The sequence below is a fragment of the Anomalospiza imberbis genome, chromosome 4, assembly GCF_031753505.1.
Source record: "Anomalospiza imberbis isolate Cuckoo-Finch-1a 21T00152 chromosome 4, ASM3175350v1, whole genome shotgun sequence".
NCBI classification, from domain to species: Eukaryota; Metazoa; Chordata; class Aves; order Passeriformes; family Viduidae; genus Anomalospiza; species Anomalospiza imberbis.
The window spans coordinates 40,487,100-40,505,200 of NC_089684.1; the positions used below are offsets into that span (position 1 = coordinate 40,487,100).

The 18,101-nt window shown below is 38.7% G+C and overlaps 1 protein-coding gene across 4 annotated transcripts in view; it reads right to left on the bottom strand.

Moving 5' to 3' along the window:
* LOC137472681 (bifunctional heparan sulfate N-deacetylase/N-sulfotransferase 3) overlaps window positions 1–18,101 on the bottom strand; it is a 255,554-nt gene that overhangs the window by 21,378 nt on the left and 216,075 nt on the right. For all 4 annotated transcript variants that reach the window (XR_010998365.1, XM_068187992.1, XM_068187991.1 and 1 more), the window contains exons 3-6: window positions 6,360–6,447; window positions 5,621–5,775; window positions 2,636–2,821; window positions 82–210 (exon numbers count right to left, since the gene is read on the bottom strand). Coding sequence is in view for 3 of the 4 variants with exons in the window: in XM_068187992.1 (XP_068044093.1) it covers window positions 82–210; window positions 2,636–2,821; window positions 5,621–5,775; window positions 6,360–6,447 (558 nt within the window). In the remaining variant the exon portion in view is untranslated. The remainder of the gene's footprint in view (window positions 1–81; window positions 211–2,635; window positions 2,822–5,620; window positions 5,776–6,359; window positions 6,448–18,101) is intronic.

Below are 18,101 nucleotides of genomic sequence, written 5' to 3' on the forward strand. Positions count from 1 at the left end.
CAGCTGATCAGCCCTGGAACATTCAGTAACTTTTTCTTCAATTAATTTTTTAAAAACATTTAAAAATTCCACTGTACTTACTGGATTGAGAACCACTGTGAAGAACAACTCTCCTCCTTGAATACTTCTGTCTAATTCCTTTGGACCTCCAGGATACTCTTTATAGAAAATGGTGTGGGTGAATAAGCCACAAGTTTGCCTAGGAAGCACCTAAATTTATGAAAAATACATTAAAAAATCAAGAGCTTATACTTCTAATGAGATTATAAAAGAGAAGTAACATATAATAGATAATTGTTGGGTATATTTGGCCTCTCAACTTTGCTGGAAATCAACACTCATCTAGATGAATTATTATCACTAAAATCATAACATCTAAAAATTCATCATATTTTCTTTGAAATTGGAGACTGATCTCTATCATGAAATTACAATTCTGAAGCATCTTCAAACTCATTCTGTCCATAGCACCTCATCCTAAATCCAAGTATTTCATGTCTAAAGTTTTAAAATAATGTGAAAGATAATCTAAATTATTATCAGTCTGTATCATATCAATCAGTTCCACATTTATCTGAATGATGGCTTTGTTGTAAATTTAAACTGTAATTGGAAAGGCAAATTGGGTTTTCTTTGGCTTAGGCATCACCACCAATAAGTCTACTCTGACATATGAGGAAATTTGCCAATAATGCTCACCTTATAAAAAAGATTTACTTCTCATTCAACTGTGCTATTTTTTTAAGACCGGTTGAAATACGTAGTACAAGCATAATTTTTTCTAAATCATTCCATACACAAATCTTTTGTTCTTGAATATGAACAACTACTAAATGCAGTTATGTTTTTCACTAGAAACTCAAAATATTTTCTCCTGAATTCAGAAAATAATTTACTGGAGAATATTTCAATTATGTCTATTCCTTATGGAAAAATCAACAGCTGAGTATGTATGCTCATGTATAATACTTAACTGGGATTGTTATGATAGATTATTTTTTAAGCATACAAATGCCTTATTAAAGACAGGCTGTGGTTTTGTAGATACTGTTTTATTTTTTGCAGTTTAATTTCTCAACATTTTTTTCTTGTGATGTAGAGAATACTGTGATCAAGGATTGTAAATTTTGTCAGAAAATGTATGGAATTTGTACATCTGCCATAGACTTGCCTAAGTTTTTAAAAAAACCTTTGGATTTCATAGGGGAAATACAAGAACAATTTTTCAGAGGCAGGGAATGAAGCTGTACTGGATGGGAGTTGCTCTGACAAATCTTACACAACAATGTTCCTACTGAGTGTGCTCATTACTATTAGCCTGCAGATGTAAAATATTAATGCATTTGCCCTGGAGAACTAAAACTTTGAGTCTCCCTGAACAGGTGGTTTTATAAGACTTTTGGCTACAGTGTCCTTGTGTTAAATCTCATTATGTGTCTTCAAATGATGTGTTTTTAAAAATATTTATGGAAGGGATTTTTGGAGATTCTGAGTCAATCTGTCTTCCCCAAATGCTTTGTGCTCCCTAAGCACATCCACAAACCCCTTATTTCACGTGCAGTGATTGCTTTGAGGAGAACAAATTGTAGCTCAACCCTATATTGGTGTCAGTTTTGCTCCTAGATTTCTGGAGATCATTTTCATTTGCTTCACCCAAAAATAGATCAAAACATTAAAATACTACTACTTAGCTTAGGAAAGTGGTATCCATGGCAACCCAAGAACAATACCAGAATTCTGCTCTAAGCGTTGTGCCAAGGCTCTTGACCTCCCAAAAGTGTCTGTTGCAGCCAGAGGTACACCAGGGCCCCCATTAATTGCTCTCCCACACGCTCCAAAAGAAAGTTACTTGGGAGCATGCCACCAAGTATTTTGGAAAGCTGTTTTGAAACACTTCTGAGGTAATACTGATGAGATGTGAACCCAAAATAACCTCCATCCCTGATGGCAACAGCACAACACCTTCCATGTCAGTTGTGTACAAACCCTTCCTTTGGCAAACGTGGCTGTCAGTAACAGTGCTGGGAGTTAGGTAATTCAGGAAAACAGTGGGATTTGAGAGCACTTCGGTAGCCTGGAGGTGGTGTGGGGGGTCTCTTCCTTCCCGCAGCTCCTGAGGCTCTGGGTTAAACCAGGCTGCAAAGCCCAGCCCACATTTGTGTATGGCAGGAAGCCAAACAAGGGCAGCCATGCACAGTTCATAGGGAAGACAAAAATACATACCCACCCAGATCCAGATTCTGAGGTGGCATAGCCGGGCAATACTCTTTTGCAGTTAATATTACCATCTAAATTCAAAAGCCAATAGAAATCTAACACAGCATATTGTGTTAAATGATGCAGAATTGACTTTTTCCTTGAGTTCTTTGAACCAGCATTAACCACAGGACTAGAACAGTTAACAGCCTGTTAACTGCTGTCAGCAGGGTGCCTGGATGCCACCTTCATCAGCAGAAACATCACCAGCAACAGATGATTTTAATTAACAAGACACTGCGAAATATACCTTGCTACTTATGCATAGCAGTATGTGCTTCTCACAGTGTGAACTCTCAGGATACCCTGCTTTTCCACTTAAAAGGAAATTGTTCATGAAATGGCAGAGTACAAAATGAACATCAGCAACACAACTCACCATGATGTTTTTGTGGATGAAGCCTCGTCTATACCTTGCAGGTTTCAGATGTGGGTATTCTTCTGTGCTGGTTACTCTGATGTTCCAGACCTTTTTCCAGGCATCATAAAGTTGAACATGTACTGGATAGACTCCTGAGTGGTGTGGAGCCACTGCATAGCCCAAGTCAGTTGGAATACCATGTTCCTAAAACATGACAGAACAATGGCTACACTCAAAAATTTAAGAAACTTGATGCTTTGGCATTTTTCAAATGCTTTGTTTGTGAAAGACCAAGAACAGGTGTGAAATGCAAATAACAGTAATATCAAAATATGATGGTCTGGAAGGAAATGGAGGGTAGCGTGGTGAAGATGAAATAAAGGATTTTAAGACAAAAGCCTTTTTAGAAAATATTTTTGTGAGTAGGCAGGGAAGAAGGATATAAATGCATTTTACATTGATTTCTTCAATTTACATGAAACAAAAAGCTGCACACTTTCAAGTTCTTGCAAGGAATTTGCTCACAAACTCCGATTTCAGAGAGATAATCATTGGTACATACTCAACACAACACGTAGCATTTGGCAGCTACAAGTACAAAACCACAATTTCCACTACACATCCCTTCACAATTACTTGGATGAGGAGCTGAATTTCAGAGTCACTGCATTTCCCCTGTAGTCCATTCAAAACATAAATCCATTTTCAAAAACCAGCTTAACTATTTTAGTGTCATGTTAAAAATGGAAGAAAGATAACCACTTGTAACAGTCTACAGGCAGATGTTGTACAGTAAATCCTTCTGTAGCACTTTTCCTATTTTTGAAGACTGCTGGCATTTATTGTTTGTACATACCTTGGTGCCATTACACTCTCTTCACATCCAATGCATTTTCCTTCAGGTTACTTCTCAAAGGAACAGTATATAGCAGATATTCCTTGACAGTCTGATCAGCAGAATGCACAGTCCATAAGATATAATTTTTGCCATGATTTAGGAAGACCGCCCTTGCACTGCCTTTGAATTCTTAATATGTTTTTAATATGGCTTGAATTGATACAGTCATCTTCACCATATTTCCTAATCATACTGTGTGTGCAAAGCATTGGCTGCTACCTGGACCTCTTCCTTTGAATAAACTAGGTACTGAGGAACATAAAAATCTCTAGAAAAACAGGTGTGTGATGTTAGTAAAACCATTTATTGTGTGTAACAGACACGCCTGGTTCAATCACAGTGGAGAAGCCTGAGTTCTCTATGTTTAAAGAATGGTGAAATTCTTGTTTCCCTTTAGGAATTTATGGCACACATAAAGGGCAACGTGTAATCTGCCAAACAGGAATGAGTAACATCTGCCCTCCTGGTTGTACTGCATGAGAAGATAAAGAGTGGATACTCCATCAGTTACGCTGCTTTACACGACTTAATTCCATCACAGATAATCCAATTCTTCTTCCTTTTATCTTTCCTTACCGGCCTTAAGCATGCATAAACATCAGAAAGGAAAATATTCACAAACTGTGTAAGAAATTGCATTCTCTAATATCCCACTGCATCTCCTTCATTTATCTATAAACAAAAGTCTGATTTTTAAGGCTTCTCCCCTCAAGTTTCACAATAGGCAGTAATAAGTATGTAATCTAAATCTTTCACTCTAATAAGGGGCCTATCATTTTCAGTGAATTAGTGTCTCCATTATTCCTTACTGATTGTTATTTCCCAGTTGAGCATCTCCCACACAATACACACATTGAGTGAATAATGCACGAGACATCGGCAATTTTGGCCTCTTTCAAACAAGTGGCTACTTCTCTCTCTTACTAATTTAAATGCTCTGAGCAAATGAAACATAGTGAGTAGCTTCATGTCTGTATGTTTAAACATGAAAAAAAAAATAATAGAAATATCTGTATGCATTAAGAGCATTGAAAGTAGTGAAGAAAATGGCAAATTGCTGAAGTTACATAAACCAGGGTTGAAAATACATTATCCTTATAACACTCTTTACCAATTACATTGGGCACACTAATCCCAGAGGATGTCTTATGTCGCACCAGAACTACAAGGACCATTTTATTTCCAGTGGAGCTTGCACCAGAACACAGAATCATATTAAAAGGGCAATTCTGGACACAAGATTCTTAAATTTTCAGGAATGTGACACCTACTGCAATGCTTTCTCGAAAGGAAACATTAAAGTAGAGCTGTACTGTACTCAGTACAACTATAATTTACAGCAAACTTGGAGAAGTCCTTGTTTGAAAGAAAGCATGTGTCTCACTTAAAAGCCAAGTTTTCAAATACAAACTTTAATTGGCTGATAGTCAGGTCTATCCTGTTCTCCTACACTCACTGACACATGACCATTAAGTGCACTCTTTGTTGTTCTGGTACTTCAAATCCCCCTGCTCCTTCCAGAAACAAAGCCATCACCTGCCAGCTAAAGAGCACCCAGTGGATTTTGAAAAGGAAGAAGTAAAATTAGGCTGTTGTAAGAGCAAAAGCAGTTCAGCCAACAAGTTGTGTCTGCTGATCTATTTTGATACAATTAGGTCTTAACACCAAACACCCTCCTCAGACAAATAGCACGCTTTACGTATGGTAATTTTGGTTTATTGTATGAATTTAACTGTGATCTGTTTCTCTGATATCCTCAGACCTAAAATCTGCTTTGATTTTTTCTTATATTCTCACTGAAACATTTTGATTCAGAGCTTTGCTGTGAATAAATAATTAGTAAAGGCAATGTTTTTCTAAACAAGTTTACATAAAGTTGATGCAAAGGGAGTATATAAGATGTTATTTGGTATCACTGCAGAATTGCATCTTTGAAAATGTGGCACACTTACTTAACCCTAACATCCAGTGGTTTCACAAAGTCATTTGATACCTTTCAATACAGTATTTATTCTTTCAGAAACTTGGGGTTTTTTTCCTAGTCTAAACAGAATAATGGTTTCTGAATACCTAAATGAAATAAAAAATGCAAAAATGTAACTCACTAAGGCAAATTTTTTGTTGAGGATCATCTGCTCCACCAGTGAAGACTCATTGTGGAAGAGGTGTGGCTGCATGTGACTCCACATGTGGGGAAACCACCAGAACTCATCCACAGATCTCAGCAACAGGTCATCACCCTCATCTTCCTCCTCAGTCCCTGCAGAGGAAATTAAAAGAAAAAAAAACCAAAAAACCCAAACATTTCTACTTCAGTAGAAGTAAAGTTTCTACTTTTATTATATTTTTACAAATGTTTGAAACAGTAAGAATGATATTAACATAATAAACTGTGACCACTTAAAATACTTCCTGCTGAGGCACTGGTGACAAGATGGGACAGTCAGGACCACCTGGCTGACCCACATCCTATTTAATACTCTTTCTTTTATCTCTCCTATTTCTATATGGTTTTAAAAGAAAATTATTTTAAGGGATAATATATACTGCTATATTTCTACAGTAGAGATGAAACAATCACAAGGATGAACTGTGGTAGCTCAACAGATCCCTCGGTGAAATCAATACAAAATTTTTTTGTGATTGGAGGAATTTACCACTCAAAAGCAGACTGAAATGAACTAGATTTTAATAAAAGGGGGGGAGGCATTTAATCTGTTCCACACCAGCAACTAATGCAGGAACACAGCATACTAAAGTCCTTAAGACTCTATCATTCCTACTTGTCCTCATACTATACAGAACACCATCAAAATCAAAGTAATCTTAGTGTTTCCTTCTTACCCGTGTGATAAAATTTTCCTGAAAATCCCAGGTTGAAAGTAAAATTTGTAATCTGGGCTCTCAAAAGATTCTGAGTATCAAGCAGGGCCTGAAAAAAGAAGTAAACCAGCATATAAACATACCTGTAGAGAACACAACCTGGCACACAAACTTAATATAACAATATAAATATTTTTACGGTTATGTGCCTTTTCAATTGGTTTTGCTATTTAAAAACAGCTCTTTATGTATGTCAGAGAAGTACAGATATTTTATTAGCACATAAAGATTAAAGACCACGTGAAACTCCATCATTTTCCTCATGAAGATGACCAGCTATTAAATGTTGGGTTACTCCCTGAATCATGAGATACAAAGGCACACACAGAGAAAAGACCTTCCACCAGTCACTCAGTAAACCTGGGCCAGAGCCAGCAATTCATTTCAGATCTCTTGTGCCCCCCACCACCGCTCTATTCACAAGGGTGAAGAGCAACTGTCAGAGCTACATTTCTCTGCATCAGCTCAAGTACATCCACAGCATTTCAGTCATGTTTCAAAATCATGGGCAAGGTGAAAATAAAATCTAGAGAGACAGCAAGAAGCTAAATCAACCCTATTCCACATCAAAGAACTGGATCACAGATTCCAAATTCTGACTAATTTCTCAGACAGTGAGCATACTGACTGTCAGCATCTGTGTTCTTGCACTAAAGCAGTACAAACAAAAAAGCAGCATGTAGGAAGAAGGGGGAAGCATTATTCATTCAGGTAAAGCTTCACTTTTTGGTTTCAATATGCTCTTCTTGATTTGTTACTCCTAAAATTTACATATCACATTCAGGAGTTCTCTCCCAGACTCTTACACCCTGCTGTTCCCTCGTTCAGTCTTTCAGGTGAAACACAAATCCAGTTTTCCAAACTTTGCAAAGCAAGAACAAAACAGACGAGCAAAGTCATAGAAACATTTTCCAAGTCAACATATAGTGTAGCACAATGATTTTAATAATAATAAAGTGGTTGAAAACATCACTATTGTCAGAGAAGCATAACTGTGTTATGAATGGGGAATGTATTTAACTGCACAAAAAAGATTAAAATGACTGGAGATTTTCCAAGGTTGAAAGGTCTAGCAGGTGCCCTACTCTTGAAATGCAAAGACAACTTAGTGCCTTGAAAAATATGAGCCAGTAATTTTAATTACTTTCCCTGGACATTTTCATTATAGAAGTGATTTGCCTACAATTACATGCCAATGACAACAAAACACCAGAAAGTCCAGTCCAGTTGAGGTATTAAGCATAGTACACTCAACTTACAATTCTTTAAAATATGACCCATTTTACAGATTCAGGCAACATCCACCTTATTAGAGCACACAAGCTCTACTTCAGATCTTTCCCAGGGCTCACCTGGTAAAGATCATCATCTTTCATTGCAAAGCCTGAAAACTATCCTGTGAACAAGAGACATTCTAAAGGAATGAGCAAAATGCAGCACAGAATGGAGATAATTGAAAATAAGCTCCAGACTTATGAAGCGGAATATTAAGTGAAAAATCTTGCAATGCTGTAACAAGGGCTTTTGCACAGGCTGAGAGTGCAAAGATCTCCAAGGAGGCTTCTTATTCTAATGAAAGGCAGCAAATCTGCACAGGATTTATAAGAAGACCAACCCCAGGCTGCTCAGAACCTATGCAATGAAACAACTTTATCTCTGCGTGGTTAAAAAGGTAGGAGGCAAATCCAGCTACTCCCCTCCTGTGCTAAGGGCACACATTGTTGAGGGGAAGGGATCCTGAGCACAGTCTGACAGCGAGGTAGCATGAAGGGCTGCTCACTTCTTTCCCTCCACATTAAGAGCTGTGAGCATTTTTTGAGCTGAAGGTTTTATGCTGTACCTTTCTAACACCTTCCCAGCTTGCCACCCCCAATTTGGTCTCCATCCAGCAGGATGGAAAACTAGAATGACAAACAGGCTTTTAAAAAGGAGGAGGGAGAAAGGTGGCAAAAGGTACAAGACATTTCCATAACAATGCAACACAGGGCTCACTTCTTCCCTGGGAATTAATTTTGCCAGTGTGGTTCCCACCTTCTTGCCTTGTGTTGGGAATATATCAGCTAATTCCAAGGGTGTACCTGCTCTGCCTGCAAAGAGGGAGGCCACAGACCTGCTGTGAACCACGCTGGGTACAGATGAGCTGGGCGAACATTTGAGTTGTCGTGCCTATGATTATTTTCTGGGCGACTTGACATTTTACTCATCTTTCAGGTTCTAAAAACAAAATGTTAAAACTCATGAAAAATATATAGTAGCAGATGGCAGGGCGTAATACTGTGAGGTTCCATCAGAAAGACAGAAAGAGAGAAATGTAGGGGGACTAAAAGCCTGAAATTTCATTTTTACATGCTGTTTTATAAGCTGAAGGTAAACTGCTGGTATTTTCTGGATATTTTGTAACTGTTTATGAACAGCACCTCTGGGTATCTGTATGAGATGTTATATAAATACACGAGTACTGAAGATTGTATTTTAAAACCATCTAGTCAAGTCTTCATATGTTTATAAATAATTATTTAGTACATGCTATATTTCGGCTGGTACTATAAGGAAAATAAAGTGCTGGCTGCATAATCCCTTTCATGTACACAGTTCCAATGGAGAACTTTGTTTTGAACTTTTCCTAAGCTCACAGACTAGGTTTAGGAAATTCCTAGTGCCAGAAATCAAATGTAAATGTTCAATACATAATGAAAGACACCTTTCTTCCTAAGAGTAAAAATAAAAATCTCAGAAAAAGGCCCTGTTACAATTGAAGGGATAGACACAAGTTATCCCAACAGCAAAACAACAGACTTTCTCTTCTCTCAAACAGCAGACAGAGGCATGGACAGATGACACGGGCTGTCAGAAGTTTTTCTTTAAGTAAATCAGCTGAAAAGCCAAGAATAAAACTCCTATCTTCAAACCTGCTTCCCACTTCCATAGCCAGGAAGCCATCTTGCCTCCTGCCCTCAAATACCTCAATGTGATTTCACTTCAGAGTCTGCTACAGAAAAGGTACAAGTGTCAGCCTGTCTTCAGCAAACAGACCGTTATAATTTCTTCAGCATCAACACAAATATTCAGACTCAAATGCCTTGACTGATCAAAGGAATAAATCAAGAGTGCCTTGTTGAACTCTGGTTCACCAAAGAGGAACGACGCCTTCTTTGTGCAGTCACACCAACATATTTATGACTATTTTCCTGCTGAAAAGCTGCTAAAGAACTCAGGCACTTGAAAAGAGAAATGGTTCAGTATGCTGGTAATTCTACTTGCAATCACGTACATTTCAACTAAATTGGCAAGCAGACAGACAGAGCCTCACAGTGCTGCAGCATTAACATCTTACACTTCACAGCAGTACATGCTTTCATGTCAGCAACAAATGCAAGAGGAGCTTCATCATTTTCCAGAAAGCCTCTCTACTCCTCCTTTTTTGGGAAACAGATCTCATCTCTCAACGCTTGCTTGCTTAACTGTTTTACTGTCTGAAAATACTATCAAAGAAGCCATTAAATTAGGAATTATTCTGCTTTTGAGTAAAATTTCTATTGTTCTGTTAGCTCTTCAACAAAGGCAAGGACCTTCTGAAAAGGAGGACAAATTAATAGTGTAATGTGAAAGCACCTGAGTTAAGCAGAGCAAGCCCATTTAGGGGAGCTCTTTTAGAAGTAAGCTTTAATTTTTCCATATAGTATTTCTTCTGTAACCCCTGCAAGAGAGGGAAGAACAAGAAGTAAAGCCATTTTCTGAGTGGAGCTCTTGGTGTAGAGAGGTTTAATGAGCTGTAACTGATGCCATGTCCTTTTACTCTGCACTTTTTGGGACATCACTTTGCCTTTTCCTGCTCTGGGAGTGCTGCAGCAGAAGCTGCTGCTCAGGTACTGGCACACCACCTGCCTCCTTCAACCTTCCCCTCCTGCAGAACCTGGGGTGTGGGGAAGCAGCACAACTAGCAGCAACAGAAGTCAGCCTCAGTGAAGGTCCAGCCCAAATGTCTGGAAATCAGGATTTTATTGGACTGCTTTGTTTCTGAGGACAAATTATTCCATCATGATAAATTATGTATTTTGGAACATCATTAAAATGCAATGACTACTCTTTTTGGACTTCCAAGATCAGCAATTTGACACCCATTACCATAAACATTTAATCTATGCAGGAGAAAGAATAATTGCTTTGGGTATAGGGATGTACCTGAAAAAAACATTTTATCTATCCTTCAGAAAAAAAGGACAAGAGAGCTTCATTTGTCTTTGTGCTCTCTCTTAGCAGAGTTGACACTACAGAGAGGGCAAGAGAGAAAACAAAGAAAACCTTTGGCTTTTTCTGCAAAGTGTTTTGCTGGCAGAGAACAGGTAACCCAATTTTCCTTTTAAGTGTCAATAAAGTATCAGCCTGGAGCCCATTTTTGTGCCCCCTAAGTTTTTTAGTGTCCAATAGAAGAAAAAAATTCAGGAGCCACAACTTCACCTTAGGGTCCAATCTTATGAGTCCATAAAGAGCCACTTTGGAAATTGTTGCTCAAATGATTTCAATAAAAAGTTTTTTTATCAGGATACAGTTTTTAAATGTTCCTTTAGAGTTGTTTTTATCCCATACAATAATGATCTTGATGATAGTGCAATTACACATTTTCAAGTAATTAGGCTCTTTCATCTAGGTAATCATTTGTACAACCAACGGATTTAAAAAATATTTCTGACTTCCTTCACCAAATTCTCACTTCTTGGAGGCTGAGGTGCCAGCTAATGAGAACTGAGCTAATTACAGCAAGGTAACTTGAAGGTTATAAATACTTGGCGCCAACAGTATTTAATAGAGCAAAGTAATTAGCATGCTGTTTTCAGGGTTCTGTCTAACTTTGGCTTTATTAGCTCTCAATTAAACTGTACTTAGATGAAAGAGGTTACTGTTACTAAACAGCTAAACGATCTCGTTATTTTGCAGTTAGCAGAAATAAAATCCTGCATTTCTTTTAATTAAAGGTCAATAAAAATCCCAGGTTAGTTGAAACGGAACTAATAAAACATCATATTGCTACCTATTCTCCCCTGGATTCTGGTCAGTTTTTAATAGAAACCTTGCTGGCTGCATTTTTACCTAATACTTGACCTGCTTATGTAACACCAAGTATTAAGAGCTGAGTTCTCAGAGTATAAAAGAACTCACACGAAAACCAAAGTGGCTCTAAAATGCATTTAGAATCTCCTGGTATTTTTAAATTCTTGTGATCTGGTGACGATCAGTACAGAGGGAATGTGAGGTTTTTTAACCCCAGTGGAAGCACTCCAGTAGCTTAGCTGCAGTCACACACAGCCCAGAGCTGCCTCAGCCCCGAGCACGACAGGCCATCCCTCAGATGCTGTTCCAGGTCACTTCTGGGCCACTCTGCTCTGCCTGCTTTGTCTGGCTTGTCTCCATTGCATCCCACCAGCAGCAGATAAATTCTAAGGTATGTTCATTGATTTGTGACACTTGTCTGGCTCCCATGAAATGTTAGGCATTACACCTCTGCACCCCTCATTAGCCAACCCACATTCCTGCAGCTTCACATCCTGTCCTGCAAGGGTGCACAATATTCTGTCACAGATAAAACAGTGCCATAGCTGATCCGTCCAACTGGACATATATTTTATAGTTACCCAGCTCAGAAAGGACAGAGGTTGTGATCTGAGCTCCCAGCTCCACATTCATTATGAACAGCACATTTGCTCCTTATTTAATGCTTCCTCACAGCTCTGGAAGAAGATCTAGGCCTAATCTCGGAGCAGCAGAGAGCTCGGGGGCTCAGCTGACGTGCAGGCGGTTGCAGCTGGGGCACTGCACCAGCTCTGCACTGAGAAGTTTGTCTATGGCCACGTTTACTCTGCCAAAGCACCAAGGTCTTAGAGGTGCCATTTCAGGCCTACCTACACACTGTGGCTCGTGTATGAAAGGCGACGTTCTGTAAAACACAGTTTACCACAAATTTGATTCCAAAACTGCCATTCCCAAGGTGCAATAGCCTGCAGTTCCTTTCATGCTGCTGCCTAGGATCTGCTCTCCATGTCAGGTTTCTAAAGCACCTCCTTCCCTTCTCGCTCTGCCCCACACGTCCTACCCAGATAAGAAAGGAACAGTAACCTCACTCCAACCCCCTGCCAAGAACAGGGAACACCTTCCACTAGACAAGGTTGCTCCAAGCCCCATCCAACCTGGCCTTGGACACTTCAAGGGGTGGGGATACCACAGCTTCTCTGGACAGCCTGTGCCAAGGCCTCACCACGCTCACTGTAAAAATCTCTCCTTCCTGATGTCCAATATAAATCTACCCTCTTTCAATTTAATTTCTGGACTGACAGAGGCAGACTGCGAAATAAAAAAATAAAAATCCATTTATTTAGGTAATGAAAGTAAAAATGTAGTGTCAGTGTTATATATATCAAATCCAAGAGAGTGTGAATATGGCCTTCTGGAAAAACCTCAGCCTTACTTTTATCTTCAGGGCCAATATTCTCTGGACCTCAAAGCCTGAGCCTGGACAAACTAAGACCCACTTATCTCCAAAAGGCCTACAGGATGTGCTTCCTGCTCAGCATAATATTAAATAAACAAGATTTCAAAGTCTGGTCTATATCATTATCTAAATGATCAGAGTTCAAGAGTGAATGAAATTTATCTATTTCTCAAATGCACACAGAATTCAAAGCATTTAAATTTCAACACTGTTTTCCCACAGACTAACAATGGCCACACTTACAATATAAATCTGTTACATGATTACAGAAAAAAACTCAACTCCACAGAACAAGGTATAACAAGCTGCTATTTAGGTACCTTGGAAGAAGCATTGGGGACTGCAAGCTATGTCTAAAATGCTGACACCAAGCAAAGAGAAACACCTCAGGGTTTGTTTGCCTCTCAGCTGATACTTGTCCCCCCCACCCCAGTAAGACTACAGCACAGTATTTCTGTTAATGCTGAGTTTTATTACTAGAGAACACAGAGAGTGCAAATGAATGAAGACTCAAACTCTGTAATCTAGATAAAAACCAAAATAAACTGGTTGCTCTTCCTGCTTACAAAAACACAACAAAATGACCACATTCACTGGCATATTAAATAAAGATTATTCCACACACTAGACAATGCATTCATGTCACAGTCCATTCACAAATGCTTCCTAGATGTTCTTTTTTTTAACTAATACAGCCAAAAAGATTTCTCTGCTTCTAATACTCTTTCTGAATAAAAATAGCTATCCACCTCTGTCCCTATGTTTCAGGTGAGCTAAGAAAACCCAAAAGCTCTGTTTCTATGTTTCATCTTTAATGACAGAAAAAACAAACAAAAAATTTTCATTTTCTCACTCTGTCTGAAAGCTCCAGGTAAGATACAGCTGGGAATTCAATGTTCAGCTTGCTCACCAGCCAAGAGTCACAATTTATGTTTTTCTCCTCCTCTTTATGAGTAGTTCTAAAGCTGTTGAATGAAATTCCCCAGCTACATCACCATTGGTGTCAAAGAAATTACAAAAAAATCCCAAGAGAAAGTTTCCACAAAATAAAAAATACACCTCTTTTCTCAAGCCATACTTTCATGATTATGTGTAGCCCACACAGAAATAAAATAAAAACTTATTGCAAGTTAATAAGGACTTTGACAATTTCCTTGGCTCCCACATAGTACCAAGCCTAAAGGATGTAACTGCAGAAAATCCCAAGACTTCCGTGAAGAAGCGGGGCGGGAGGAATGATTTTATTACTAGTGTTAATACATGCCTTACCCTAAAAGACGGGATTACAAAAGCTAGGTGTGCCTAGATAAACATCCCAGCTGGCAAAGTCTACACTTGCAGCCTCAAAGCAACACAGGAATCCAACTGAGTTCTGCATTTGATTTACTGTACAAGACTGAAAACATATTTTAATAGACATTCCCTGCCAATATTATATTCTTTGCAACAGCATATTTCATACTCTTTTGCCAAATCTAATTTTTAAAGACTTACATAATCCTTCAACTTCCTTTTGGATATTAGCCTCTGTTCTGATGCTTTTATTGGCTATTCAGCCTACACTTAAATATCTCTGTGCCTTACATTAAATATTTTTATCCATCCTCACTGTTTATACCCTGCAGACATCTGCAGCCTATTGCTTTCTGCTTTGGTCATTGTTACTTACTGCATACTTTAGCCTTTATTTTTTCATTTTTTTACTCAGATGTTTCCTGACTATTCTGGTGTCTCTAACCACTCTCCAAATATTTGTAATCCAGTAGAAAAGAACTGAGCACAATCTAGAAATCTCCTCAGTCAGTAAGATGAAGTACTTCACTGATGTAAAATATTTTTCATGGTCTGTTTGAATTTAAATTCAGCTTACATTAAAAACTCAGATACATTTTAGTATTCATCTTGTTTTAGGAGAGTCTCAGGATTACCATTTTCAACATTTCTATTACCTTTAACAATGGCAGTGGAAAAGGACAAGGAATAAGAGGAACATCTTGCAGCGTAAAATAATATTTTTTACAGAAATGCAAAATTGTTTTTCAGCCTCCTTTTGAGTGCCATTAGCATCCTACCGAAGACAACTCTGAGGTATCTTTAGTCCAAGTCCAATTTAAAATGGAGAAGAGGCACTTGGCTTATTCCCAGGATTGCTAACACTAAAAAGGCAAGTAAATGGGAGCTTGAGGAGGAGCTGTGGCTTATTAGTTCCACAAAAATGCAACCAGTGTTCCCAAACCAAATCAAACCTGGCTCCTCTGGAGAGTCTTTGTCAGGTGGATGTACTGACCTGGGTTGGAATTTGGGGAAGCATTCCTCTGCACAGTCACAGGCTTTTTTATTTGTCTTTACCACTGTTTCTATTTTCAAATGGATTGCAGTATAATTTCTGCAATATAAAGCCATTTTAAATTGAATTTATTACTTATCGCAGATATGAAGCTACATTTTAAGGAGTAACAGTAACTTTTCTCCAGGACTGCAAAGTGAAAGAAGGAATCTCCTAAAGAGTAACTACTTCTAAAATTTGATCCTAAGGTTTTTATGGTCCGTGCATACAGAAAATAATCTGGAATTGGAAATAGATAGGGAATTGTTATTCCATGAGGGGCTACACATAAACTGGCAACCAACTGCTTTTCCTTCACTTGGTTTTGTAAGCATGGTCACCTAGAACTAGCCATGCCATTGCACTGACCTTCTAGGCTGAACAGGAGAAGCAAGGCCACTCCCCATGCTGCTGCACTGTAAAGGAAATTAATGAATTAGGGGTCCCACTTCCACTCTCGTTTTTCTCTTCTCGCCAAACTGTGCCCCATGATGTGACTGAAGAGCAGGATGGAGGAAGGCTCACTTTTGGTATCATGTTTTACAGTTAATGGCTTTGATTTCTAGATCTGTCTGCAGTTTGCTTTTTATTTGTTGGCTGTAAAAGTTTTATTCCGTTCTGTTAGCAGCAGGAAGTGGATGGCTAACTTGTCACTGAAAAAGCCCAGAATAAATCTTGCAGCAGCCACTCGTACGCTGCTGATGAATCTGTGCAGCTCTGCAGGAAGCTGTAATGCATCAACATTGTATTATTGAGGTGGTTGCTGAACAAAAAGAGCCTCTGACCAAGAGAGCTCGCAATCCAAGCAAAGAGAGGGACTGACAGGATAGCAGCTTTTGTTTCCATGGCCAGGTGGATCGACCCAACCACTGCAGTGTTTAGGTTATGCTGACAACACTCAAAGTGTGCAGAATCACACACATTTTTTATCATGCCCATGAAAATACTCATCTACATTCCTAAAGTGTATACTTTTAAGTAGACAGAGGAAGACAGACCTTGCTAACCACGTGGCTGTGAACCAAAAATTATCTCAGTGCAGGCTGGCACACTGGGTGGACGTAAGCATTTCTTAGGGATTTCTTTGGATGGGAGGCCTTATGCTCAAAAGCAAAGAAATCTCTGCATAATATATTAAGTCAAGGGAAAAAACAGAAACAGCACTACCAAGTATTCAGAGTTAGATCACTTGATCTCAGGTGAGCGTCATTCCTTAAGTTTCATTTAAAAGAGCTCTTGAATCAGAGAACTCCATTGAGAACAGAAAGACACTGTTGTCACATTAAGCCCAAGGATAGCAAAGTATTCACCACCACAGAGAAATATGGGGAATTTAGAAAGGAAAACAAATTACTCTGATTTTCTGGAAAGATGCAAAAGACTGAACCCACAGTGCACATCATCTTATTTGGGAAAGCACCAGCAGATCCATAGAAGCTGTGATTTCCTTACTTTGGTTCTATCCTGAAGAAACCAAGGAATGCATCATCAATAGTCCAATCAGGTGCTGGGATACAAGAGCTTGAAGCAAATCAGCCTCATTGCCCTCAAAGACCTCATGGGATTTACCATGCCAAGAAACAGTTACTGCAGTCTCTCTGACAATAAAAAACTGCAACTCAAATGCATTTTTCTTCTCTTAGCTACCTGATACTGAATTTATAACAGTTGGAGATGGTGCAATCCTTGACATATCACTGTCTCAAGACTCAGGTCTGCATTAAATATTTTTAGGCTTTCATGTACAGTGTCTCAGAACATTACAATTAAAAACAAAACAAACAAAAAACCCAATCAGATTCAGTTATTCCAGTATTGCAAAACTAAAGAGAGGGGGGAAAACACAATAATTTATTTTTCAAAGAAAACCAAATGCAAAATACCTGACAAAACAAAAAAGAATTTCAGCAAAAGCACAACTAATGCAAACCACTGAAGTTACAGGAATGAAGGCTGCAATACCAAAACTGCATGCACAGTTTTTGTCATCATCCACCATGGATAAACTGCTAAATTAAAGTCAGCACCAAGCTTATTCCATGGATTTGGTTGTGTCCAGCTCACACAGGTAGAGAACAGGAGGAAGAGGCCCACGAGGAATTACCAGCATTGCTCTGGCAGCCCCAAAGCAGAACCAGCTCGTCTGCATCCCTGTGGCCCCTCTTGCAGTCCCTTTTGGGAGAAGATTTTTATCCTGCTTTCAACTTCAAACAGCAGCATGATTTTAACAAAAAGCTAGGCTCTATTGAGCAGCAGTTGTATACATCTTACTAGATTAAAATTCACAGAGGCTGGCACATGAACCAAACTGCTTTTAGAAGTTAGATGTTACGATGACTGACTGGTAGCGCGTACTACATGCTGGTAGCAGCCCATAAGATATGTAAGACATTTTTTATAACTTCTTTTAAAGTTCCATTTTAGTTCTGAAATCTAACTCTACTGTCCCACAGTGTGCAATATTCCCACACTACTACAGCTGACACAATATGCACAAGTAAATCAGTCTTCCTAGGACATCAGACAGCTACAGAGACACCCCAGTCAGTAATTTTCCTTCCCCTTGATACTTCTGAAGAACTGAATGCACTTTTTACCTGCTATCTTCAACAAGTGAGAATGAAATACTCAAATTAAGAAAGAACGTATGTACACACACAGCAGACACATTCCACAATGGTATATGGGTATTACAGCTAAGTGACTGGGAATGCAGAACAATTTAGCAGTTCATAATCATTAATTTCTTATGTAATTTAAAGATGTGATTAAAAAGATTTTTTGAACTTCCCCGAAGGAAAGATTTATGGCTCAGTGGTTCTGCAGCTGACATATTTGATGACACATCTGTCATTTCTTTTCTGATAACATTCTACGTGATCCTACAGATAAA